The following is a 25,718-nucleotide window of genomic DNA, read 5'->3' as shown; positions in this document are numbered from 1 at the left end:
CAGCCCTTTCATCTTATATGCACTACTACTTAATGTTCAATTTGGTCTTATAGTTGTACCTGAATTGTTTTAGACATATACTGTTATCAATTAGCTTACATGGAAAAGACTATCCTACCCACCCTCAAGAACATTGTTGATAGAAAGCAAAGTCAATTCTCTTTATGAAACTGGACCTCGGTATAGTTTCCTCAAAATCCCCTTTCTGTGTCATAATTTCACGCAACACACGACAAATGACAACCACAAGAGAAAACAAAAAAGAAAAAAAAGAAATTTTTATACAAATTGCGTGTCTAATTACGTAAGTTGAAGCTGTTTGATGATGTAATTGTCAAAAAAAAAGTCATACACGTGACTTAGTTTAAGAATCTATGATAACAAGTAATGACTACTGCTACTCTGAAGGACAACTTATTGATGAATACTATCATACATAAGCATTGTATATCTCTTCAGTATCTATTATGCAACTCCTCACAACGAAACACCAGCATCCATTCCCACAATTGAACCAGTAGATGTAGCCAACTTACTCAACAATACATATTGCGCAGCACACTCATCAACATCAGTAATTTGTCCAATTGGTGATCTCAGCTTAGCGACATCAATCTTGTCCTGGGGAAACTTTTTACCCCATTCAGTTAAAAGTAAACCAGGGCAAACCGCATGTAATCGAATTTTGGGACCTTGAGTCTTGGCTAAAAACTTGATTAAATGAATCAACCCAGCTTTAGAAACAGCATAGGGGATTGAAGATCCATATGAAATACGACCAGCAACTGATGCACTAGCTATAAATACACCACCATCTTTATTGGCATCAAAGTGCTTCTTGGCGGCTTTGAATAGAAAAAAATGAGCTTTAACATTGGCATTGAAAGTACCATCCCATGCTTCTTCATCCATACCTTCCAAATCGTCATATTCGATAAATTTGGTCCATCCAGCATTGGAAATCAAGATATCTATCCCACCCAATTGCTCAACTGTTGATTCAACCAATTGACTCAATTCATCCATTTTGAAAACATCAGCTTTTAATACAATGGTTTTAACACCATACTTGTTTTGTATTTCATCAGCCAACGTCTCTGCACGTTCCTTGTTATTGGCATAATTAATAGCAATATTGACACCCTCTGCAGCTAATTGATGAGCTATTGCTGCACCCAAACCTGCACTTCCGCCAGTAATTAAGGCATTTTTACCGTTCAATTGAATCATGTCTTGATCTGTGCTGAGGTTTTAGAAAATTGGAATCTGTAGAAACTGTTGGTTTTAGTGATGATGGTGGCGATGGTGTATTTATATCAAGCCTCGGAAATAGGGGGATTCCAATTAACTTTTGTCTATTTTTAAAAATCATTATTATGTTTTCTTTTGTCAACAGCGAAATGCGGAGATATATTAAGATTTCAAAAGTGCATTATTATGCATACACGCTAGTGTGGGGGGGCGAAGCGGAAAAATACATAAACAGAGCATGAGATTGTTGTGGACGAAGAATACAAAATCTTCCATCTTTAATGTTAGTTACAACAGGAGTGATACATCTCAAGCTTTTGTTCGAAAAATTGAAATCTTGTGAGGGACCTACGAAATCCAATCGATGTGCCAAGAGAAAGGAATTATTTTCTCTTTTTACAGCCTCATTAGCGGGACCCTACTTTTCAAAGATTTATTCTTTCGCTAGAAGAATTTCAGAAACATTGGTGTAATTACCATTAGTTGAGCCCTGTTTAGTTGAGTTTCTATGATGACTCGGCACCTCTTCTTTATGATGCAAAACACACAAAAAGCAGTAATCCTCGCCACTTCTATCCACTCAGGAAACATTGTAAATAAATGAATGGAAAGATCAATTTTAGCAGGCACAATAAAGCCAATCTTTGAGCTCCGTCTCTTGTGCAGCCCAAAGAAGCAGTGAGATAACTATCTACAGCTTCCAAGCACCCTGAAGCACCCTGTCCTAGACAATGCATCAGGTAGATCTTTGAATTGCCGTCAATCGAGGCTTTCGTAATTCCAATGCATGAAATGCCACCCTCAAAAGAATAATAGAACACACATCGTGATAATGGGTAGAAGAGAGCGTCTTTTTAGGCTTACTGAGTAACCAAAAGATCTTGAAGGCATCAAATTTGGCTTTCCAAGCTTGCAAACCACCAAAATAAAACCATTTCGTGTGTCAAAAATTAACTATCGTAATTTCCATCACAAAAACCCAGATTTCAAATTTAAAAAAATTAGGCTTGATGGCTTAGTGGTCAATTCACCACTTTAAGTAAGTACTCCTAATTTTGTATGGCAATGTGACCGAGTGGTTAAGGTGTCTGACTCGAACTTTTGAATTTTCTTGAGATTAATTCATTTAAGTGATCAGATGGACTTTGTCCGCACAGGTTCAAATCCTGTCATTGTCGATATTTTTTTCTTTTTTTCTCTCTTTAATTCTTACTGCTTCTTTCTTTAGACATCACTGAGACGAGATCCGTATGACTCTTAAGATTGGTCGTCTCTTCATTTTTCAAGAGTGTAGTACGATGTTGCCCTATGTTACGGAGTATCATTGGTTGAACTTCATATTTCTTGTGTGGTTAAACTAAAAGGCGCCAAAAAAAAAACCCCCTCCCGAACTTCAAAACAAAATGCTCATCAATATAACAACATCTCTTCAAATCTAATCCCATTTCATGCCACGCTCATCAAAATCAGCCAAACTTAAAATCAAAAAAACATCACCACCACCACAAGGTTACGACAAGATTGCCCCTACGATTCTCAAATACAAACAGAAACTTAAAACAGCAACCACTAATAACACCACCAATACCAACGCATCTTCTTCATCCACTACTGATACATTCCCACCAGGCACCAAACCGACATCACTATGGCCCATCTACAAAATTACCCACGACGTAACCAGATACGTCTACGACCTTTATCAACGAGACAAGATTAGTAACGAGCTATATACATGGTTAACTTTACAAGATTATGTTGATGCATTGTTGATTGCTAAATGGAAGAAACAAGGTTATGAGAAACTATGCTGTACTCAATGCATTGGAGGTGGGGCTGGGGGAGGTACTTGTATTTGCCGAGTTCCCAAAGTGGAGTTGTTGAAACGTGGTCAAGATGATAAAGTTGATGTGGAGTGTGTTACTTGTGGATGTCGTGGTTGTGCATCGAGTGATTGAGAAAAAAAGAGGCGACAGAGAGAGAGAGAGAGAGAGAGAGAGAGAGAGAGAGAGAGAGAGAGAGAGAGAGAGAGAGAGAGAGAGAGCGATGGTGGTTGTGTGGAGTTTACGGTCTTGAAAGTTGCATTTAATGTTATCACATTGAATTAAAAATTGATAAAATTACATTTGTTTCCCTATACTAAACCTTGTACACAAAAAATAATACCCAATTGTCCCATATCCATATTAAGCCCATCACATCTACCCAAAAACCCTATCCAAAAGCTCTGTTTTTTTACAGCTCGTGTTGCAATTTCTCCAATTTTTGAGTCAAATTCTTGTTCTTGGACTCACTGAATCCACGTTTCAAAATTGGACTCGATTTGAAAGCGGAATATCTGTCATCATCATAATCATCGTCATCATCAACGTCATCATCATCAACGTGTTCATCATTCTTCATGGTGCTGCTTGCCACCACATTATTCAACTTCAGATGCGATGATGTACTGGAAGTACTTGACGACGATGATGTAGAATCTGACAACAACGTCAGTTGCATCAATAACGAACTCGAGGCTGCTGCACTTGCACTTGTTGATGGTGGAGTCTGTACATAATGTAATGGATGCAGTGCAGGAATGTGTATGTTACTAGCTTGATGTAATTGATGTATTTGTGGTTGCTGCTGTTGTTGTATACTTAGTTGATTCTCATTCAATGGACTAAAGTATTCTTCAAGATACGAAATGATTGAATTTGTAGTTGGCGTTTTGCGTAATGGCGTGGTGGTAGACTTGGGCGTCCTTGTCAAGATAAACATTTGTTTTGAAGTCGATCCAAATATGCTATTGCCATGTTGTAGTTGATAATGCAGCAGTGCCAGTTTCACCAGCAGCGGTTGCGATTGCGATTGCGATTGCAGTGGAGCAAATTGAGCTATGTGGTACAGCAGGCTTGCTTTGGAGTTGTTATTTGCTGGTGTTACCGGTTCCAATAGTGGGCCAGTTTCACTTGTTCTCAATGGTGATAATTCAAAATTTGAATTGCAGCTGAATGATGACGTAAATGTCAAGTTTTTTCCAGCGAGTATATTTTCGGGGGATTCAGTGATATGAAATTGGGGTATAGTGTTGTTGTTGATGTTGTTGCTGTTGTAGTAGTTGCCCCCTTTGCATGAGTTGCTTCTAGGAGTTGCTTTTGGAGTTGACAACACTGAATTGGTAAGGTGGGAAATGGGTGGTAGTTTAGTAGGTGATTGAGAATATAAAGTATCAGCTGACCATGGTAGATCTAATGAATAGTTGTTATTATCTGACTTCAGTTTCAAAGATACTTGTAATAACAGATCGTCTTGATCATCATCATCATGGCTAGTTCTTTGGGACTTGAATTTTTTGATTGGCGGATCCAATATAGTGATGTCTTCTTCTCCATAGCCATCATCATTGTCCTCAGAATTAGTGGAGTATTGTTCTTCTTCAAGTGGTCTCTTGTAAGATATAGTTGGTGAAGACATTAGAGTGATTGGCTTCTTTCTAGTCTTTTTTTTAGATGTAGTTGCCATCTCCAGAGATTTTGCATCCACGTTTTCACTCACTTGTGTTTGACTATTCGATTTTTGAGCAGCAGCAGCAGTAGTGGCTTCCGCTGCAGCCATTGCCGCATTCATCTTTGTGGCATAGTTTAGTTGATCCATGACTTCATGATACGAAGACTTTTTGACACTTCTACTTTTCAAAAATTGTTCTTCGAATCCTGGTTTTATACACCAATAATGGCCTTTACCGTCTTTCGATCTCTCTCCTTTTACAAATGCCTTGTTTAGTGACAAGTTATGTCTTATTGAATTCTGCCAGCCAACATCTTCTTTTTTGTAAAATCTAAATGTATCAGATATCCACAGATAAATATTTGATAAAGTTAATCTTTTTTCAGGGTGAGACAAGATTGATATGCCAATAAGTGTGGCATATGAATAAGGAGGTTTCTCTTCGGAATATAAACTAAAAGGTTTACTAATGGATGAAGTATTGTTTGTGGTGCTTGTCTCGTAAGGAGTTGTAGATTCATTTTCAGTTGTAGTTGATCTGTTTCTTTTTTTCTTAGTTGGTGGTGATCCCTTTTCTTTTTCAGATTTGTCTGCCAATGGTGGTTGTTGTTGTTGTTGTTGTTGTTGCTGCTGCTGCTGCTGCTGCTGCTGTTGTTGTTGTTGTTGTGGAGATGAAGATGCTGGTGACAAATATGTAGATTGCATACTGTACAAACTCAGATCATAGCTTATAGTTGATAATATTGTTGGATCTAAATGAGTAGTACGTAATGGAGTATTGAATCCAAACGTATTAAATGGGCCTTGATTCAGTTTTTTGATGGAACTGGTACCAATAGTACTTGCGCTTGGAGGTGTCTGTGTTGATAAGCAAGTGGGTTTGATTTTGGTTGATTTCGATGGTGTGGTGGTAGATGCGCCTACGGTTGAATAATAGTTGGTAGATTCCAGTAATGGAACCTTACCACCGGATGGTTCGTCACTTGTGAATAAAGATGACATGATGGGGGGGGGGGGGATTGGAAAGGTGGTGATATTACTTGTGTATGTGGTTGATATGTGATGGTTTTTGATAGGTGTGTGGTTGAATGGAAATACTTTGAGTGAACTATTGGTGTGTGATTGTGTGGTATATTTAGGTATTGATATATGTGATGATGAAAGTTAAGTGGCTGACTGGGATTAAAAATAAATAAAATGTATAAAAGGGAAGATAGGGGGGGGGGATAACTGAGTGAATTAGTTGAAATCTTTGACACTTGAAATGTGAAATGTGAAATGTAAAATGTGAAATGTAAAATCTGATGACTTGCTTAATTTAACTTGGACACTAACACTAACTTTAACTTAGCTAACTTTATCGATTGCTCAATTCTATGTTTAGTTATAGATCAAATGTAGTCACGATAGGCAGCAATCCTACTTGGAATAAGGATTTATTACACGCGTAAGTAAACACACGTATATATACCACACAGAGTTCTGGTTAACACACATGAAACGCACCTTATAGGAATCCTAATGACACAAACAATAAAGATGATATGTTTTATTTGATGGTACAAAACGCGAAATCTGAGATGTCTCCAATGTTACACAAAACAACCTAACTTTCACGCCTTTTGAGAAGCAATTATGTTACACAAAGAAACACGACTTTTTTTTCTCTAAAAAAAAAAAAAAAAAACGCGAAAAAATTCATTTAAATTTTCCCATTGCTACATCATCAAATTACACATATTGTACATGTTGTACATATTAATAGAAATTCCATAAAAGCCTTCAATACAGTTGTATGTATGTAGGTAGGTATGTATGTGTGTATGTACAGGTAAACATTGAGTAGATGCAATCTTTGTGCATCTGAATCACGTGCTTTTTTTTTTTTTTTATACTTTCTCATTCTTCTTTGCATCTAAAAGGTATTACCCCATCACGTATTGTTGTCATCACCAAACTGCTGTAAGCAGTAGATTTATACATTGCGATATCCATCATAGTTTAATTTTCTACATGCAACAACTTCTTCGGTTGGCTGTGGAGAAAAACTGTGTCATATGTAATGTCTAGCTCCACATCACAAGTAAAATGACACCCTCCCCATCTCTTCTACGATTTACAACTTTCTCTTTGTATCTAGTAACAAAATACCTTCAAAAGCCACACTATTTATAATACCATGAGCCGCATGTGGTTGCTAAATCTTTTTATTATGGTAGCAATCAATGGTAGCAGACAAATCGTAATCCTTTCTCTCCAAGAGTAGAAAGCTATCGTACACCTACACCTTTCTTAAACAAATGTATGGTCCTTTTCCTTTGGATAAGTTTTCAATTGCTAGTGATTGGTGTAGTGTCAACTTCAATCTTTTTACCACACGTTTTTGCTAAGACTCATAATTTAGTCCAAAATTTGGGCAAAAAATTTACAAAATCTTTTGAAACAATCAATTTCGTGTAAATATACATTGCAGTTGATATAAATGCATATTCAAAGTTGAGAAGACAGCTTTCTTTGAGCATTAATCAAAAAGCCACCTTTCGATTTGTCCCCTCTTCAATTGGAATTATACGCCAAGGAGCTCCAAAAACCGAACAAACAACTACAAAGGACTGGCGACAAGCTGCTGTAATGTTATAAAGCTAGCCATTTTAAGCTTCGCTACTATAATATCTCAACTTCAATGCATCAAAAACTTCATTGACAGATAAGTGGGCTCAATTCCAACCACACTTCCACTCCACCCAAAGTTTTGATTCAAATTACACGACCTAAAAAATGGATCAACCACAGAATAATAAGAAAAAAAAAAAAGAGAAATTGGAACTTCACTCAACTCCATCTTTGACTTCACCAGCTTGGTCATTAATCATTCCTTTCTTTCCTTCATGGACGATTCAGTCAGGTCTTTAATCAGGTTTGTTAGCAGAGGTTTTTATTCTTCACCATATGTCTTGATTTTAGATGCTGTGTTACGTCATTCTGTCTTATCAGAAGATGATTTAATTCATTTAATTGGTATTAAACGAAAAGAATTACGGTCACTTTGTAACCGATTAGTCGAAGATAGATTATTGATTAATCATATTCAAAGAGAAGACAATGGACAACAGAAATATGTCACTAGAACATATTTCTATATCCACGTTACTGAGGCTATTGACTCAATAAAATGGAAAGTTCATACCATGGTTAATCAATTAAAACAAGAAATGTCAAGTTTTGGTAATCCACAAGGGTATGTATGTCCTCGATGTGGTAAAAAAGTATCACAATTGGATGCCATATCTTTATTAAGTGAAGACAAGACTGAGTTTATATGTGATGTATGCCAAGGAGTATTGATTGAAGATGATTCATCACAACAAGCAATTTTAAAACAAGAAAAATTGGAAGATCTAATGTCACAAATCGACCCTATAATCAAGTATTTGAAAATCATTGATGATTCACAAATTCAAGATAATGATTTTGAAAGTTCATTATTGCAAGCAATTCCAGCACAATCAACCACTGCTGCTCAATATACTTTATCTAATAAAGTTAGTTCTAAATCAAGGTCAGGAATTAATGCTCAAGCAATGCAAAATGCAACAGCTAGATCACAAGCTACTTTACACGTTTCCATCACTGCTAATGATGAAAATTATGAACGAGAACAATTGGAAAAGGAAAGAAGAAGACAAAAATTGGAACAAAATGCATTGCCTTCATGGCATTCAAATAGTACTGTTGGTAACTCACAAAATGTTGATTACGTAAAAGATGAATTAGACGGTGATTCCACCAATAATATTCAAGACAATGGTGAAACAAAAGTTAAATCAGAGAATGATGATAATAATAATGGTGTTGCTATTAAAGAAGAAGGTACTAGCGAAGTAGAAGATGGGAATGGTACAGAGATGTCTTCGGTATTGCCTACTCCAGAACCTGTATCTTCGACTGTACCGCAACTGTCCTCATTCAGTAACAACAACAATGTTGCTGCTCCTACTAGTACTACACACACCGATCTCAAAGATCAAGAAGCACAGAATGCATTGGCTGAGTATTATGCTCAACTTGCTGAACAAGAAGGTGACGATGATGATGATGATGAAGATGATGACGATGACGATGATGACGACGAGGACGAGTTTGATGATTTGATTTAGTAGAGCCATGTCGTGATATTATAGAGTGTGTATGTATGTATGTATGTATGTATGTACGTATATAGCCGAGTAGACTTAATTGCCGTCCAGTGCATTTTAGTCAAATACTTTGTATAACCAATACTTGCTGGTTTAGTGCAATTCTCATCCACAACAAACAGTACATAAAAAGAAAAACTTACAGTGCATATACAATTCGGATTTCTCTCCTATTTTATCCGACCGAGAAATGACTTTTTTGTCTCCGGGGGAAATAAATTTCTACTCCAACCAAAACGAGAAAAGAAGAGAAAGAAAGAGAGAGAGAGAAAAAAAAAACCACCTGTTTTTTTCTCTTTACAAAAACCACTTTGATAGAACAACAGAAGGAGGAAGATATTACAAGATAGATATATATATACACAAACACACACATACACACAAGTATACACAAAGGAACCAATTGGCCAACAGATAGAACACCTACTCTATAATATCTAACTACAATTATATCACCAATGTCAGGACTTGTTACCCCACATTCTCGTCCAGGAACTCCGTCTGGTTTAGCAACCACCACTGGTGGAAGTAGTAGTGGTGGTGGTGATCAACAACAGCAGCAACTGCAACCAGATCAATCTTCTTTAACACCATTGTCCGCGTCAACGCAAGGACATTCCATTTCGAGGCCCTCGTCTGCAGCAGCAGCAGCAGCAGTAGCAGCTACAGCTACATCGTCGCACTCGTCAAGTAAACCATCGGTTCCTTCTTATGAACGGTCGATTTATGAACAATTTATGGGATTGTACAAAAGTTTGCTTGAGATTAAAAACAATCGAAATAAATATATTGATCTGAAACAAGTATACTCAATATATGATACTTTTCTTGATGCTATAAATGAATTGAAATTGACAAGAAAGGATGAAGAATTGAAAGGAATGAAGTTGGATTTACCCAATAGTAATGATTCAATAATTGATGATATTTTCCAATTGTTGAGTTTATGCTTTGTTACTTGTGGATTAATCAAATTTGCTCCTGCTACTTATTCAAGTTTGAGTACGGTGATGAAGTTGTTGACTCACTTGAAAGAATGTAAAGTTTACACAATGGCTGATTTGGAGCCTGTTGGCCAAAGATTATCAGAAATTAGTGAGATTATATTGTCTAGTCAAGATAAATATGCTGCTGATGATGATGAAGAACAACAACAAGGAGGTGCTGATGGTGGTAAATTATCGCAAAATCATCAAATTGAGGAAAATTTGTTACGTAACAAGTTGAACAAGTGCGAAAATTTGTTTAAAGAGTTGGTTGATAATTTTGAAAATATACCTCATGATTTAGAACCAATTTATCATGCATTGATTGATTTAAGACATCAGTTGTTGACTTTTGTTACTGATTTTAGTGGTCTGGGAGACGATGACGATGAAACTAAACGTAATCAATTAAAGGAGAAGATATCCGGATTCAAGAATGAATTGAAACAAATTGAAAAATTACGTGATGAATCCGATGGTAAATTCCATAGTCTGGAAGTTCATGATGAACATCAATTGGATTCAATACAGGCAGTGCTTAATGGATTGATTGATGATTGTAACAACTTGATTTCTGATTTATTACTCCACGATGAAGCATATACTTTGGAATCATTGGAAATTAGTGATGATGCCAGTCCTGAATTAAAGAAACAGTATGATCAAGTATACAAAAGCTTACAAGATATGAAGGCAACATTGGAGAATATCTTGTTGACAAGAAGATGGACATTGAGAGAAACAGATTTATACAATTATCAAAAGACATTGAAAACAATTGATGATTCAAGAATCAAAATCTTTGATCAAACTCCCAAAGGTACATACAAAAAGTATCAAACATTGATTTTGTACTTGTTGAGAAAATGTTATTCAATAGTTTACAAATTATTGGAGAGTAGTGAACCGGTGAGTGAAAGTTTAGCTCCAATACATAATCAATTGCAAACGGTCAAGAGATGCTTATTGGAGTTGAAACGTGTCGATGGATTGAATAATTTACGTGAGTTGTATCCATTTCAATTCAAGTTGGCTTCAATTGACAATTTAAGAAAAGATGGGAAATTTATTATCCATCAAACTGTACCTGAAGGTCAGGGTGCTGTTTGTGCTTTGTTGAGTGAGTGTTTTGATATCCTACAAGAAATGAAGATTGATTTGGAAGAGAAGGAATTGGAAGATGAGGATGACGAAGAGGAGGAAGAGGAAGAAGATGAAAATGAAGGAGCACAAAATGCAAAGGGACAAACCAACAATGACGAAGAAGGTGCAGGCACCAATAATGATCCAACACTGGGTGGAACGACAACCACTACAAATGGTGCTGCATCGCCCACAAAAACTGGCAAGGTTGCCATTAGTGGCAGTTTTACCAATTCCAAGGAATCAGGTGAAGGTGGATTAGGTACAAATTCTGAAGTTGATGATGTTGAATTAAAGAGAAACCGGTTCAAAGAGTTCAATGAAGCTGATTATGACGTTGAAAGTGAATCAGCATTTGGTGGTGATTATGATGACGATGATGATGCTTTGAGTATAAATGATAGTGAAGTTGAAGGTAATGACTACTATTGATGTGGAACCGACAGTTTGACAGGTGTCAGTGCGTGTAAATTGTAGTTGTATATTTTTTGAGTACTATAACGTTTAGCTTTCGAATATAAATTTTTTTTTTTAGTTTTCTTTGAATTGAATATATGTTGTATAGATGCCAGTTGCTACACATGGCTTGTATGCTCTTGGTAATGGCAAAGTATGGTGTGATGAAAAACGCTACCCTTTAATTGCTGGTGCAATTTCAACATTTCAAGAAATTTCTTTTGTCTTCGTTTGAAAAAGAGAAACAGAGACAAGAGATACAAGAAGAGGATACCGGAAGAGATAGAGAGTTCTAGTAACACCAAATAGAGTGGGATTTATCAGAAGAAAACCACCATATCACCAAACATAAGGGATTTTCAACAACGTCATTGCTATTACAAACATCGAATAGATTTTGAAATAAAAGTCTATTTACTAAAACATTACTACTGAACAACGCCATTGCATACAATATTTGACAAAGTATATCTCACCCAAATATCTTTTTCCAAGTGCGCCACGATGATGTCAGCTGGATTCCAATGGGGAATCAATAACACCAATGACAAACTAACCAATCAGCATCAGCATCAGCATCATCTTCATCATTGCCACACACCACGATCGTCATCAGTAGTCGAGTCAAGCCTATCGAGAAAAAGAAAAAGAAGAGCCGAAGATGGAGATGGAGATGTCGATGATATTGACGTTGCTAAAGCAGATAAACAACAAGATGACAAATTTACAGGCAAATCGTTTACATCTAATGATCGCGGGCATAGTCATCGAAAGCAATTTAATTTCAATTCCAACAACAATAGTAACACAACAAGTTTCATACCTAAGACGACCACATCCACATCGTCATCAGCAATAAAGTACAAACGAAGCAAAACTCCCCGCATTATTGGACAACCACTACCACCATCGCGCATAATTGAATCGTTAGATAAATCCGACTTGACCAAACTCATCACTTCATTAATCGACATCCACCCAGAGCTTAATCAAACCGTTTCAAAAATCGCCCAGCCACCAAATATGAACAGTATCTTGCACATTTTACAACAAAAGCACGAATCAATTTTGAAAGCACTACCTTATAAATGCGATTCTCGTTCCGATTACTCATATTTGCGAATCAAACCTAACCTTGTTGATTTCTTAAATTGCTTGGAGGATTACATATTGTGGATCTTGCCTCCTAATCAACATGGCCATGATTTGATCACTCAGTTGTGGTTTTTGCATGAATTGACAAATTTGATTCATAAGTTGCCCAATTTCACTAATCTGGAATTTCAATATACGAGGAATTTAATTTATGAAACGATTATCAATTGTTGGATTATTATATTCAATGAGGATTTGGCTAATGATGCCATTTTTGAATTTTTCCGCAAGAGGCAGCTCAATGGAGATGTTGGTAGGGAAGAGAAGGAAGATGGAGAGGAGGATACCGATGATGAAGATGAGTTGATTGAAAAATTGCGGGTGCATCAACGATACTGTTCCAAATTTGGACAGATTGTTGAGATATATCAAGAAAAGTTGCATCAGTATAAACTAGCCATGAGAGAGCAGTACATGAATGGTAGTATTGGTGGAGATGGTATTTCTGCTGGTGCTGCTGGAAGTGGCGCTACAACGGGAAACAGTGGTGCTGGTGTTAATAACGGCAATAATTTTAATGGAGATGGCACCGTTGCTACAAATGCCAGGTTAAATGAGTTTGTCACTGTTGATTATTCACAATATTCACTTAATAACCCATTTAGGTGAGTCAAAGTTGTATATGAGTTTTACACTACTTTAGTTGCATTTAACAAGTACATTGTAGAGCAGTTTCACTTTATCTTCTGCAGCATAGCCTTGATTATTGCGCAAGTTTGTCAATGAAGTGAACTCGTTTGAGTACTACGAAGATGAAGTGGCCAAAGAAAGAGGCCTCAATTTTGGTAGCTCCAACTAAGGCGGTTCACGACTTTACAATGATCAAGTGTACAAATCTCGACAGACAATAACTGAAACTAAGACAGTGGGTGGGCTATTGCGGAGGGAGTAATTTGCTATGCATAGGTACATATATATATATGTATATATACGTGCCTTTATAGAAAAACATAACCACGATTAGATTCAGTCTTGTTTTGTAAAGTGGCTGAATGGTGGCTGAAATCGTGACACGTCGAAAAAAAAAAAATTGTAAAGAAAAAACAAGAGAAATTTCAAATGCGACATTAAGAAAGTCAACAAAAAAATAAAATAAAGAACAGCCATATCATATACTGAAGATCAAGTCTTTGGAGAGATATACTTGTATTGATTCACACTCATCTTATTTAGGACCAGTCAAGACATACAAATCTAGAGAGAAATAACATATCATCATCATGTCACAACTTTTAAACTTATCAGTACGTCATTCCAAAAATAATAAAAAAAAAAAAGAAAAACATTAGCTATTCACATAGTTCAATTTACTAACAGTCATCTTTATTTAGCAATTTGCCAACTTATCCGATAGGTTCAGTGTCGAAAGATTAAAATCAGATTTTGCATCATTACAATCAACAGTTTCCAAATTACGTCCACCACAAGAGTTTTTCGACTTTAGACGTATTTCCAAACCAGCCAATTTTGGTGAAATTCAACAACGTGTTTCATACAATTTGGGTTATTTTTCAGCAAACTATTTGACCTTTGTTGCATGTTTGAGCATTTATGCATTGGTTACTAATTTACTCTTGTTGTTTGTGTTGGGGTTTGGTATTTTGGGAGTTTGGGCCATTAATCGATTAAATGGCGAGGATTTGGTGACTCCCTTTGGTAGATTAAATACGTCACAGTTGTATACTGGGTTATTGATTGTTACTGTTCCATTGGGATTTTTAGCTAGTCCTGTTTCTACTTTAATGTGGTTGATTGGACTGAGTATTGTTGGAGTTGGAGCTCATGCTTCGTTTATGGAAAAACCAATTGAAACTGTGTTTGAAGATGAAGGAATTGTTTAAAGAAGAGAGAAGGACAGATGGGTTGAGGGGTTGGAGTGAAATATGTGGTTGTTTGTGGGTTGAAGGAGAGTTGAAGTTTGGAGCGTGTATTGTATAGATTAAAAAACACAACACAAATTCGATGTTTTCTAATTATAATCAAGTGGAGTCTAGGGATAGTGTATCGAAGTGACTAGGCTTCATTTGTGAAGCTTTTTGTTTATTCTCTTCCGCAATCATGAGTCTCTTACAATGTGTTCACTCTAATGCTAATAAAATTTATATTAAATGCTTTAGAATCCACTATACATATACTTTACACATCCAAGATAGGATACAGCACAACAAAACACAGCTATACTATTACTCTCTATTTCAGACAAACAGCAACTCTCAGCATACAACAACCTTTTGAGTGCAAAAAAACAAATACACATGTATTAATGGACTCCATCACAATGTAAAATATAAAAATAAAGATGAACAAGAAGAAGTTGAGGTTAGGTGTAGGCTAGTCATGATTGTAAATGAATTTCGATGATGTATAACTGTTAATGATGACGTTTGTATCAATGAAATAAGCTTAGATACCCAACTTAGTTCTTCTCCAGTGTCTTCTCTTAGCATTGTATCTGATCTTGTTATCAGTTCTCAATCTGATCCATTGTGGCAATGGTCTGTTTTGTTTTTGAGCCTTGGCCAATTTTTGCTTGGTTCTGAATGATTTTTGAGACTATAAAGGAAAGCAAAGTTAGTATACAATGTTGAGCTCATTGCAGGACGTGGTTTTGAAGGAGCGCTTCGTTTGAGCCTCGTTGATTGCTATAATATCTCGCCGTCATTCACGTTGGCTCTCATCCCACTCAGATGGCGTCTTCCTCTTGAATCCAACTCTTTTTTTTCAAGGTTCAACTGTGGAATGCTATCGAAATAGCTGCCTTATCTGACTCGCTTGTTGAACAGTAGATCTCATGATATCCGCATTCCTCCAATTAACCAATATAATGGTTAAGTACATACAGGCATCGTTGATGTTATTCAAATTTGATGTATGAGTTTCTAAAGGAGAAAATTTTTTTTTTAAACCAAAAGTTGAAAAATTGAAAAAAACACTTTCTTGGTTTCCTCGTTTGTTATGGTAGCACTGGTGGTAGCGTTTAAACAATTTTTTTTTTTTTTTTTATTTTTTTCGATGTGCGGTACGTGAGTGAGAAAGACCTAAAGAGTGAAAAATTTGTGAAATTTTATCAAATCGCTTTTACACAACCACCACCCAGTCTAGTTCTACAGTTTTAACTCAACAATGACCAGAACCTCAGTCTTAGCAGATGCTTTAAATGCCATCAACAACGCCGAAAAGACCGGTAAGAGACAAGTTCTCATTAGACCATCATCAAAAGTCATTATTAGATTCTTGACCGTTATGCAAAAACATGGATACATTGGTGAATTCGAATACATTGATGACCATAGATCAGGTAAAATCGTTGTTCAATTGAACGGTAGATTAAACAAGTGTGGTGTCATTTCACCAAGATTCAATGTCAAGATTGGTGACATTGAAAGATGGACTGACAACTTGTTGCCAGCTAGACAATTCGGTTACGTTATCTTGACTACTTCTGCTGGTATCATGGACCACGAAGAAGCTAGAAGAAAGCACGTTTCTGGTAAAATCTTGGGTTTCGTTTATTAAGCGGGAGAAAGCCAAAAGAGAGGGAATTGGGAGAGTTATTTGCATCAAAAAGAAGAAGCTTAGGAGACGCCACTTTCCCACTTTAGATAATGTGTGTACTATAGAGATATCAATCGGAAACAAAGCGTAATTTAGCATTTTTGCCATACCCTAGGATGTAGCTACTTGTAGTTGATTACTTACTCTGCCAAATTGCAGAAAGGAAGAAATTAGGGCTACAACCATTCTATTCATTTAAACACGTGTGCACATTATTTTTTTTTTCATTTTCCTTCTGTACTTGTGTGCACTACTGTGTGCACCAAACTCAATGTCATTTTTTGTATTGGAAAAAATTAAAATTGAAATTTTTAAGCTGTTTGAAAGGGGATCTAGAAGATACATACAATCATAACAATCACCAATATGTCAGCTGGTATGTTTCGAATCAGTTCAAGAGAGATACAAGTTGATGGCCCTTTCATCGGAATGGAGACGTAATGGAATAATGAAGGGTTGGAGAATCTGCCGAAGGGAGTCACCGACTGCATGGAAGATCGTCATCGTGGAAGAAACGCAACCATAGGTCATTAATGAAAAGACCGAAACTAGTCTATAAATTAATGCGTCGAACCCATCAGGATACTGAAAGACCTCCAGGATGAGTAATGCATCTCACATCAATGTCTCAATAGCTCAACCAAATGTTGCAATTTTATTACAATGTATCCACTTTCAAGGGGCCATCACCATGTTTAACGCATTCCAAATACTAACATTTCCAATTCTAGACCGTTCCCAAGTTTTTGGTGTTGCCAGAATTTTCGCTTCATTCAACGATACTTTCGTCCATGTTACTGATTTGTCCGGTAAGGAAACCATCTCCAGAGTCACTGGTGGTATGAAAGTCAAGGCTGACAGAGATGAATCATCTCCATACGCCGCTATGTTGGCTGCCCAAGATGTTGCTGCCAAATGTAAAGAAGTTGGTATTACTGCTGTTCATATCAAATTGAGAGCTACTGGTGGTACCAAGACCAAAACCCCAGGTCCAGGTGGTCAATCAGCTTTAAGAGCTTTGGCTAGATCCGGTTTGAGAATTGGAAGAATCGAAGATGTTACTCCAGTTCCATCAGATTCTACTAGAAGAAAGGGTGGTAGAAGAGGTAGAAGATTATAATCTTGTTGTTGTTGTTGCCGCATTTATTATGCTTACATCAATCATGTTTATCATCACGTTTCATCAATAATCCCACTAATCACCAGTGCTACTAATATTTGTCATTTTTTCCAACCATCGTACCACAGTTGATAAATAGAGTACATTATTTTGTATTTCAAACAAAGAAACCAAATTTAAATATATAAAATTTAGTAACGAACTGATTTTTTTGTAGTTGTGTATGTTGATTATTGTAGGCTCAATGATAGGGGATTGTTTTGTAGACTCTTGGAAGGGATAGTAGATTCCAGAACCCAAAAATATCAATTACCCTGCACATCGAAGCTGATACACATTTATGTTCCAACTACGGCATTTTAGGGGTCCCCTACAAATCTCGGTCCTTTCGATTACAAGATGGTCATCGATATCTGTACGACATATATCGTCAACTGATTGTAAAGAAAGAGCGATTATCCATTGCGCTATCAATTTATTGTTTCCTGGTTTAGGTGATCGCCGATACAATGCAAAATATGAAGAAATTAACCAACAAATAAACAAGGCTTCTTTGGTGGGGGACAATATTCATGGAACTGCTGTTAAGGACAGTCCTTCACTATTAAGATTCAAATTCAGAGGGATAGAAAGAGAACAAGATTCTATGAAAAAGTTGGTTGACAGATGCGAGGTTTTAACTGATCTTAAAAGAGAATTACCCTCGTCACCCGCGAAGGACTATATCGACCCCACCATATTATGCAACGAGTATAAACCGCAATTTGAATCTGAAGACGAATTCTATAACGAGGTTTTGGAATTTGACAAATTCAACCATTTGACAAAGTTTAATCCATTGATATTTTGCAAAAATTCGTACCATATCGAAAGATGCGCCGAAGTTCTATTTGAAAAGGAGTGTGATAGTCAAAAAATATCTGTAGCATTGAGTAATCTACGAAAAGTTGGAGCCAGGGCTTTGAGAATATACTGGCAAACATATTTAGAACGAAATTTAGACTTGAAAAGGTTGAATTATTCCACAATTGTCAATGCATCGGGTATACTCAACATGTTGAACATTCGTACGAGAAATCTCATTAAACGAAATTTGCAGACCGAAATTCATTACAGCAATGTCTTTTACCAGTACTTGGGTCTATTAGTGGTGGAGAATGGACAATTATCACCACACTTTATTCATAGTTTGGCGAGGTTCCTCGAAAGCGGCAAAAGACTTGGAAATACTTACTGGCCTATGAAGGAGCCTTCACCTGAGCAAGTTGAGGAAGTTGAGGCTACCATCATCAATTTACAGGACGATAATGCTATACTGAAGAAATTGATTCAATTTGCTGAGTACACATTGAAGTTGATTGGCAAGAGAACTGAACTACTTCAAGGTCACCTGACACAGAAGAAGTCTTTTATCGAGATAGTCAAAGAATGCTATCCAGCATTAAATGATGAGACCAATATGGCAAAGTTGGGTCACTTGATGATCAAAGATTACAAAAAGTATGCCCTTGACTTGTTAGGATTTGATGAACCAAAGCTTAGCTTTGTATCGAAACTGCATTTAATCAAGGTTTTCACAGCATCCAATTTTGAGCTACCCGTGGTTCCCAATTATATTCCACCAATAAAGTCCCCATATCAAATTCTACCACCCATTTTGAATTCCAACTTAATCAATAGAATTCTACTTTTGAGCAAGCATTTGTATTTTGGCACTTCAGAAAATGGAGAATTTATGAAACTGACTCTTCGAAACTTTCAACTATATGGTGTCATATCATATTCGTTTTTTACAAGGTTGGCTTTAGAAAGAATGGAGGCAACGAGCTTGACTACTAATCAATTGAGAAAACTTAATGAAATTGTCGACAGCCATTCATTCAAATCCTACATTGTTGATTTAATGAAATTTTTTGAGAATCAAGAGGACAGAAAATCGTACATGAAAAATATTGAAATTTTACTGGTAAACTACTTACTACCATCAGACCAATTTCATCTGATATTTGGCTGCTTGTCAGAAAGACAAAAGGAACGTTGGTGCAATGACTTGATCACAAAGATTGTCACCGTGATGATGCAATTGAATTGGCAATACATTGATGATTTCCTTGTCGAATTGAGATCTCAGTTGTTGAAACGAAAGGAATACTTCAACTCAGTACCAGATAAAGCCCCACATACAAGCAATAGCATACTTCTAGAAGATTCACAAAATGGACCCGTAATTGCTTCCGAAATGGAAACGTCACTTTACTACAATTTGACAATGGAATATTTATCCTACTTGAATATAAAACACCACATCGGCCAACCAATTGGGTTTCATAAATGGTGGCTGGGGGTATTTGAGGAGAAACTTCTACGAACGTATGGATTTGACAACGTGGCCCGCATTGGATATTTATTGGATGATGTAGCGAATGAATCAATTGGAATGGATGTGGTTAAAGAGTTTTCAACTAGGAAAGAGGCTATCGACAAATCTTTCATGGGTGCTTATATTAACAACAAGTTGAAGTTTCGTCTTGGTATACCAACAGGTCCATTTTGGAACTATGTATGGAGTCAGTTGCAACCGCCAAAGCTCAATTTTGAATCCACAATCAACAAGTTTCTTTTGATGAATTACAAAATAGCACCTCAATTTTTCGCTAAAACTGGACTAAAGCAGTTACAAATTCTTGATACGATTTATATCCATGGTGAACTCGGCAAGAGATACTACAGATTTATAATTCTATTTTCTTTAACCAAGTCAAAGTTGCCGCCTGCTACACTAGAGGCTGTGCTCAACCTCTTCATTGATAAAAGGTTTAAAAAAAGGTTAAATTATGTGACAGGAGCGCTGAATCCATTCATGGGAGATTTTAAAATGAACCACATCTATCATACATTAATGGCTGAATACATGACATCAGAATTTCACGATCTTACTTTTCATAATCAGATTTTTCATCAATTCATAGCCATGCAACTTGCCCAAAACGAGATGGACTTGGTTAATTGGATCAAGGGGTTGATTGAACCTTTAATTAAACAGTTGGAAGGATGCAATGATGAGTATGATAGACAGGCTGTTCTATTCAAATTTGAGCGAGCGTATCAGTAGAGGTGTCGATGCAATGACATATGTATTATGCTTAGTTGTGTTAGTTAGTGTAGTATTATAATCATTAATGACCTATTAAATGTTTTTTATAATTATTAATATAGTACTTACACATATATTGGATTCAATGTGTAATCGAATACAGATATGTAAATAAGTAAGCTAGTTGTATATATAAAAAAATGTAACATAAGATTGCAAATAAACTTGAGTGAGAATTGTCGAGATTTCAGGTGCAGGAACTCAAAAGGTAGCATCTTATGTTTTAAATTCAAAGTAGAACAGTATGACAATCATGTCAGTTGTATTGTGAATGATCTCATGGTTGCTTGTACTCCTTTTGGGTTGTGTATGTATAGAATATCCCAATTAGGTTGCAAAATCCAAAGCGCACAAAAACAACAAATTGTTTTGCGCATTGCAAAAAAAAATAAATACAACTTGAAAATAATATTTTCCTTATCATCACTTTTGCAGGTTTTTACTCAATCGGAACAATCTATCCCATTATGTATTACTGAGTACGATAGTACATATACAGGCACCAAAACCGTGTCAATTTTACATTTGCAAGCCTTCAATAGATAGAACATTAATCAACCTCCCTTTTCAAGCATGTATAACCTTACAAGTTTTATCACCATATTGACATGCATAGGTATATTATTGTATATTGCTCGCAATCTAGTAACAGCCTTATACAAGTCAATTTTCACAACTAAGGCTGTTGTTTCTGATAAGGAGAGAACATTGTCCTCCAGCACTGCTAAACCTACTACTTCCTTATATGGCAAAGGCAATGATACAATCCCAAAACCAACGCCATTATTGATTACCCCCGAAGATGTGAAGAGCTACGATGACAGACCATGGAGGCCATTTCGGTGGCCATACCACCAAACAATGTCTATTTTCAAATTGGATATTAATCACTGGCTTGATATGGACAAATATTACCAACATTATATCGACGAGAAAGAGAGGATAAGACTCAAATTTGGCGATGAAAATTTTGGTATGCTACCTGAAGGTCATGATGCATGTATAGAGTTGATGGAAACAGTTGTTGATCACATGCTTGAAAGATATCCTAAATTGTTCACTGTCATTAAAAATGGAGAATGGGATACCACTGGTAAAATCATTAGAAACGAGGTCACCAAGGAAGTTTTAGACATGACAATACCTCTCAAGAATGAGCCACTAGTTTATGTATCCAAATTGGCAAAAGAGGATTTTTACGTCGTTTTAAAGAGCTCTAAAGACGGGTTGCATTATATGGTTGCCGGAGCCGTCCCATTTCCTGGTGGCTCATTTTTCATCAAAGACAAGTTGGGTAAAAATATAGACACCATCCATCAAAAAGTCCCTTATTATGAAAAAAGTTTGCAAAAGTCAATGGAAAGATGGTTTGGTAGATTGACAGCCCAAGATCCTGTAGAAAGGGCTAGTTGGTACATTACATGGGACACTAAGTTGAAGGTTAGCAATATCTATCAAGCGGAGAAATTTTTTCCAAATATGAAAAAGGATCTTGAAGAGACGGCACCACGTCAGTTCAATGTTCGTGTTGAGAGACAAACTTTGCGTCGTTTACCGAGAACTGAAGCCATTATTTTCACCAATCATCCCATTTACTACTCAATTGAAGAAATGAAAGATGAACCAATGGTCCCATCACTATTGAAGAAAATCATATATGAAGGACCAGAAGATATTCTCAAGTACAAAAACTTTGAAATGGTGCGGGATAAGTTGACACCGTATTTGGATGACTTGATTCAAAGACAAAAGGATTTGGGAATTATAACTAATGAAACACCATTGAAAACCCAACCCAATTACCCATTTGCTTATTGGGTCAAGGATAACGTGAACATTTCTGAAACAGAAGGGTGGACAAACCCAAGTCCTGTTTACAATAAGAGGCATATGAAAACTGAGGGGTTCGATGCATCAAAGTTGGCTGATAATGAATGATTGTTAAACGCACTAGATTCGTAGTTGAAGTAGTCATTGGCGCAAGGGCTTTTTTTGCACAGGTTTCTTAAAGAAATTCTCGGCGAGCTCTTATACTTGTTTACAAAGTATCCTATAAATAGCACATGTTCACACATATGTTGTGAGGGGTTGCAGGCGGGGAATGGAAAATATATTCTGCCATAATGCGCAGCGCAAAAAACTCCGGGTCGTGTACATTGAGCTAAAAACTGAGCCCTGCTTTTGCTAGGGAAGGCTGCTACCAATCACAATCACAAAATGAAAAGTAAACTAACCAGTTTCGAAATGATCAGTTGAAAAGTGGTTACAATCCACTTCGACGATTGAGTTGACCTGCTCTTCAATCGCTGATTTTATTTACTTACATAATTGATGAAGCTTCAAACCTTATATGTGAACTGATATCAACAAAACTCAATACCTACCAATCATTAGATAGTCAACAACAGGATAATGCAATATACCATTTCTAGAGTACTACCATCAGTATCGATAAAGACCATCATCACTTGTCTCTTGTGGTACGCTGTATCAACAACGACATCACAGTTGACCAAACGTATCTTGACGGAGTTACCCTATCCGTTATTTCTATCACAATGTCAATTTTTAGTTGGAGCAACACTATCTTTTGCAACAATCATAATGTGCCGAAATGTACCTCACGTGAGTGAACGATTTCCACCAGGAAGTGTGCCAGATTATAACACCAACAGCCAACCGATATTTTCATTTCGCATGCTACTAAAGATTTTCCCGTTGGGTTTGTTTCAATTTGTTGGAAAGTTCTTTTCATTAACTGCCACTTCATTGATACCACTAGCCACAGTTTCAAGTATTAAATCATTGAGTCCCTTGATTGTGGTTTTTGGGTACAGAGTTGTCTATAATGTTATATTTCCAGTTGTAACGTATGTGTCATTGATACCATTGCTTCTTGGGGTCATATTAATCATATTGTCCGACTCAATTAGGAACTCACATTCCCATACCAATTCGTTGACGAGCGAGTACGGTGAGTTCAATCCACAGCATTTAACGGGGATATTCATGTGTTTGATGAGTACAGTTGTATTTGCCGCTCAAAATATTTATGGGAAACAATTGATAACGTGGGACAGTATGGACGAGAAGGTGCGAAATCCAGTCTCGTTAGTATTGCATACAGATACCAGACCATCGACACCTGATCCAGAAATTGAGTTGAAGTTGCAGCACTCGAAGACAAATGGTGATTCTTTTTCCGATCGAAACCGTCTTTCAATACCAATCAAGACCAATATGGGGACACTTCCATTTTCCACATCAGATCTTACATTAGACGAGATAAAGGAATGCCGTTTATACATACCTCCATTACAACCACAAACTAGCTCGTCGGCACAATACACACGAGCAGTTTTGAATAGTTATACAAACGCTTACAATCCATTTGCATTTATTGTAAACAAGTTTGAGCTCGATAAGATTGCCAAGCCAGATAAGATCTCAATAATTCTATACACCTCGCTCATTGGATTCTCATTTTCCATTGGCGGGTATTTATGCAATGAGTATCCGCATATGTATCAACATTCAATTTTCAACAAGTTATTGTCTTTAATCCTTTTAGATAGCTTATCACATTATGGACAAACATTACTAGCACTTCATCTTTTAGGTTCAATACCAGCACTATCGTATTCCATTGCCTCGATGATGAAGAGGATCATTTTGATTTTGATGAGTATTATACTAATGGTGAACAGAGACTCAACCAACTCATACTTTGGTAGAGTTACTATGGAGCAGTTTATTGGAATCACCTTAATTGGAATTGGGTTATACTCTTATGATAGGTGGGGTTCACGGACTCTTAAACCAAGGCAATGAAAAGAGAAAGTCCTACAAATAGATTAATCTATATACGTACCAACTCTATTTGATTGAATGTGCGGAGGCTAGAATGCCCAGTTGAGAACTCTTTGCGAAGTAAAAAGCAAAAGCAATGCATCTACATCACAAACTCAACCACGCCCGTAATTTCCATGACTAATCATCCCTCTATCTATCCTCGAATGGAGGAGGTAAATATTGAAATGACTAGTGTTACTCTAGTATGCGTTGTAGAGAGCAGCAATCGTGGGGTAAACGAATCTAATTCAAACTGAAGCGTCTGATTAAATAACAAAATTGTCGCCCTACAATAATACGCATACAGGTATAATACAATGTAGAGAAGAAGAAGAAGAAGAAGAAGAAGAAGAAGAAGAAGAAAGTGTTGAAAATTTTTTGAAGAGAGAGAATCAGCGAGCAGGAGAAATGATGCTGTGTTGGATTGAAACCTTTTGTGTAACGCACATTTCGCTTTCGTCTTTTTCAACACTCAACACCTTTCGCCGACTAATACTACTCCATTGAAAGTGAGACCCGACCATGTATTACAGTTCAGTGGTCATTGCGCTTGCGTGCTTTCTCAATACCATTACTGCAATTGGATTCACAGGCCAATTTAAAAACATACCCAATGATGTACCAGAACTAGCTAAAGAGTTGCGTCAAACAATTCCGAACTTAAATAACTACCCTCTGAGGTTCATGGTGGATTTGTACAGAATCAGTGATAAGGGTAAAAATCACAATTTTAGACCTATATCAGCCATTGTTGATCAAAACTACCAGTTCAAATATAAAGATTTAGCAAACGGGGAGTACGAATTGATTGCCAATTCTTATGACTTTACATTTACAAATAACAGGTTTAAGATAATAGTCGATGACGGTAAAATTGTGGCATGTGAAAGTTATTTGGGCCAAGAGCAATCTAATTCATCTGAAGTTACAGAAATCAATCACCAAACTCCATTGGAAATAGAGTTTAAAGAGGTCAAGCAATTTTACGAAAAATCTGGTGGAACTGTATACGATATGCTTCTCAATAGTCCCTTTGGATTTATTTTCAAAAACAAGACATATACAATAATTTTCATTGTGGTCTTGACGATTTCAGTGGCACCTACAGTTGCTCAATGGATTAATCCCGAGTTTGTTGAACAGTTCAAAGAAGTACAAGTGCAAGCAGCACAACTGAGATTGGAAAAGTCAGATGTCGCAGAAACTCAGGATAATCCAATAGGGGTAGGCTCAACAGGAGCCAAAAAGTCTAGTGGATCAGTTAAAAAGAGAAGATAGATAATTCCGAGTAAACGGTCCTGTCTTTGTTGAAACGTGCTGGTATGGGGTTGTCCCAAATGAAAACTGTCGTAGCTTCA

General features: G+C 36.6%; 14 protein-coding genes across 14 annotated transcripts, besides 1 other annotated feature; 11 read left to right on the top strand and 3 right to left on the bottom strand. All coding sequences in view use genetic code 12, as the record gives it.

Moving 5' to 3' along the window:
• Positions 1-477: 477 nt before the first annotated feature.
• On the bottom strand, positions 478-1,230 carry CPAR2_803490 (SDR family NAD(P)-dependent oxidoreductase; the record flags this gene model as incomplete). The annotated part of the gene is made up of 1 exon (XM_036808216.1): positions 478-1,230. The coding sequence occupies one exon, from the start codon at positions 1,228-1,230 to the stop codon at positions 478-480; it is 753 nt and encodes a 250-aa protein (XP_036664974.1).
• A 1,082-nt stretch (positions 1,231-2,312) lies between these two features.
• Positions 2,313-2,429, top strand: a tRNA (tRNA-Ser).
• A 270-nt stretch (positions 2,430-2,699) lies between these two features.
• BUD31 (U2 snRNP complex subunit) lies at positions 2,700-3,209 on the top strand (the record flags this gene model as incomplete). Its single annotated transcript, XM_036808215.1, has 1 exon — positions 2,700-3,209. The coding sequence occupies one exon, from the start codon at positions 2,700-2,702 to the stop codon at positions 3,207-3,209; it is 510 nt and encodes a 169-aa protein (XP_036664973.1).
• Positions 3,210-3,486: 277 nt separating this feature from the next.
• Positions 3,487-5,745, bottom strand: HCM1 (Hcm1p; the record flags this gene model as incomplete). The annotated part of the gene is made up of 1 exon (XM_036808214.1): positions 3,487-5,745. The coding sequence occupies one exon, from the start codon at positions 5,743-5,745 to the stop codon at positions 3,487-3,489; it is 2,259 nt and encodes a 752-aa protein (XP_036664972.1).
• A 1,886-nt stretch (positions 5,746-7,631) lies between these two features.
• Positions 7,632-8,900, top strand: TFA1 (transcription factor TFIIE subunit; the record flags this gene model as incomplete). The annotated part of the gene is made up of 1 exon (XM_036808211.1): positions 7,632-8,900. The coding sequence occupies one exon, from the start codon at positions 7,632-7,634 to the stop codon at positions 8,898-8,900; it is 1,269 nt and encodes a 422-aa protein (XP_036664971.1).
• A 497-nt stretch (positions 8,901-9,397) lies between these two features.
• Positions 9,398-11,500, top strand: CPAR2_803450 (uncharacterized protein; the record flags this gene model as incomplete). The annotated part of the gene is made up of 1 exon (XM_036808210.1): positions 9,398-11,500. The coding sequence occupies one exon, from the start codon at positions 9,398-9,400 to the stop codon at positions 11,498-11,500; it is 2,103 nt and encodes a 700-aa protein (XP_036664970.1).
• Positions 11,501-12,028: 528 nt separating this feature from the next.
• On the top strand, positions 12,029-13,288 carry CPAR2_803440 (uncharacterized protein; the record flags this gene model as incomplete). The annotated part of the gene is made up of 1 exon (XM_036808209.1): positions 12,029-13,288. The coding sequence occupies one exon, from the start codon at positions 12,029-12,031 to the stop codon at positions 13,286-13,288; it is 1,260 nt and encodes a 419-aa protein (XP_036664969.1).
• Positions 13,289-13,899: 611 nt separating this feature from the next.
• CPAR2_803430 (uncharacterized protein) lies at positions 13,900-14,520 on the top strand (the record flags this gene model as incomplete). Its single annotated transcript, XM_036808208.1, has 2 exons — positions 13,900-13,923; positions 14,011-14,520. 2 exons carry the CDS (start codon positions 13,900-13,902, stop codon positions 14,518-14,520), a joined length of 534 nt encoding a protein of 177 aa, XP_036664968.1.
• A 562-nt stretch (positions 14,521-15,082) lies between these two features.
• On the bottom strand, positions 15,083-15,525 carry CPAR2_803420 (60S ribosomal protein eL39; the record flags this gene model as incomplete). The annotated part of the gene is made up of 2 exons (XM_036808207.1): positions 15,083-15,232; positions 15,520-15,525. 2 exons carry the CDS (start codon positions 15,523-15,525, stop codon positions 15,083-15,085), a joined length of 156 nt encoding a protein of 51 aa, XP_036664967.1.
• A 277-nt stretch (positions 15,526-15,802) lies between these two features.
• RPS22A (40S ribosomal protein uS8) lies at positions 15,803-16,195 on the top strand (the record flags this gene model as incomplete). Its single annotated transcript, XM_036808206.1, has 1 exon — positions 15,803-16,195. One exon carries the CDS (start codon positions 15,803-15,805, stop codon positions 16,193-16,195), a length of 393 nt encoding a protein of 130 aa, XP_036664966.1.
• A 405-nt stretch (positions 16,196-16,600) lies between these two features.
• On the top strand, positions 16,601-17,354 carry RPS14B (40S ribosomal protein uS11; the record flags this gene model as incomplete). Its single annotated transcript, XM_036808205.1, has 2 exons — positions 16,601-16,610; positions 16,966-17,354. The coding sequence occupies 2 exons, from the start codon at positions 16,601-16,603 to the stop codon at positions 17,352-17,354; spliced, it is 399 nt and encodes a 132-aa protein (XP_036664965.1).
• A 340-nt stretch (positions 17,355-17,694) lies between these two features.
• On the top strand, positions 17,695-20,466 carry CPAR2_803390 (uncharacterized protein; the record flags this gene model as incomplete). Its single annotated transcript, XM_036808204.1, has 1 exon — positions 17,695-20,466. The coding sequence occupies one exon, from the start codon at positions 17,695-17,697 to the stop codon at positions 20,464-20,466; it is 2,772 nt and encodes a 923-aa protein (XP_036664964.1).
• Positions 20,467-21,081: 615 nt separating this feature from the next.
• Positions 21,082-22,446, top strand: CPAR2_803380 (uncharacterized protein; the record flags this gene model as incomplete). Its single annotated transcript, XM_036808203.1, has 1 exon — positions 21,082-22,446. One exon carries the CDS (start codon positions 21,082-21,084, stop codon positions 22,444-22,446), a length of 1,365 nt encoding a protein of 454 aa, XP_036664963.1.
• A 474-nt stretch (positions 22,447-22,920) lies between these two features.
• On the top strand, positions 22,921-24,339 carry CPAR2_803370 (uncharacterized protein; the record flags this gene model as incomplete). The annotated part of the gene is made up of 1 exon (XM_036808202.1): positions 22,921-24,339. One exon carries the CDS (start codon positions 22,921-22,923, stop codon positions 24,337-24,339), a length of 1,419 nt encoding a protein of 472 aa, XP_036664962.1.
• A 543-nt stretch (positions 24,340-24,882) lies between these two features.
• On the top strand, positions 24,883-25,638 carry CPAR2_803360 (uncharacterized protein; the record flags this gene model as incomplete). The annotated part of the gene is made up of 1 exon (XM_036808200.1): positions 24,883-25,638. One exon carries the CDS (start codon positions 24,883-24,885, stop codon positions 25,636-25,638), a length of 756 nt encoding a protein of 251 aa, XP_036664961.1.
• Between the last annotated feature and the right edge of the window lie 80 nt (positions 25,639-25,718).

This window comes from Candida parapsilosis, contig 005807, assembly GCF_000182765.1.
Source record: "Candida parapsilosis strain CDC317 annotated contig 005807".
NCBI classification, from domain to species: Eukaryota; Fungi; Ascomycota; class Pichiomycetes; order Serinales; family Debaryomycetaceae; genus Lodderomyces; species Lodderomyces parapsilosis.
The sequence above is the reverse complement of the archived record's forward strand: the minus strand, read 5'-3'. Positions and strand labels throughout refer to the sequence as shown.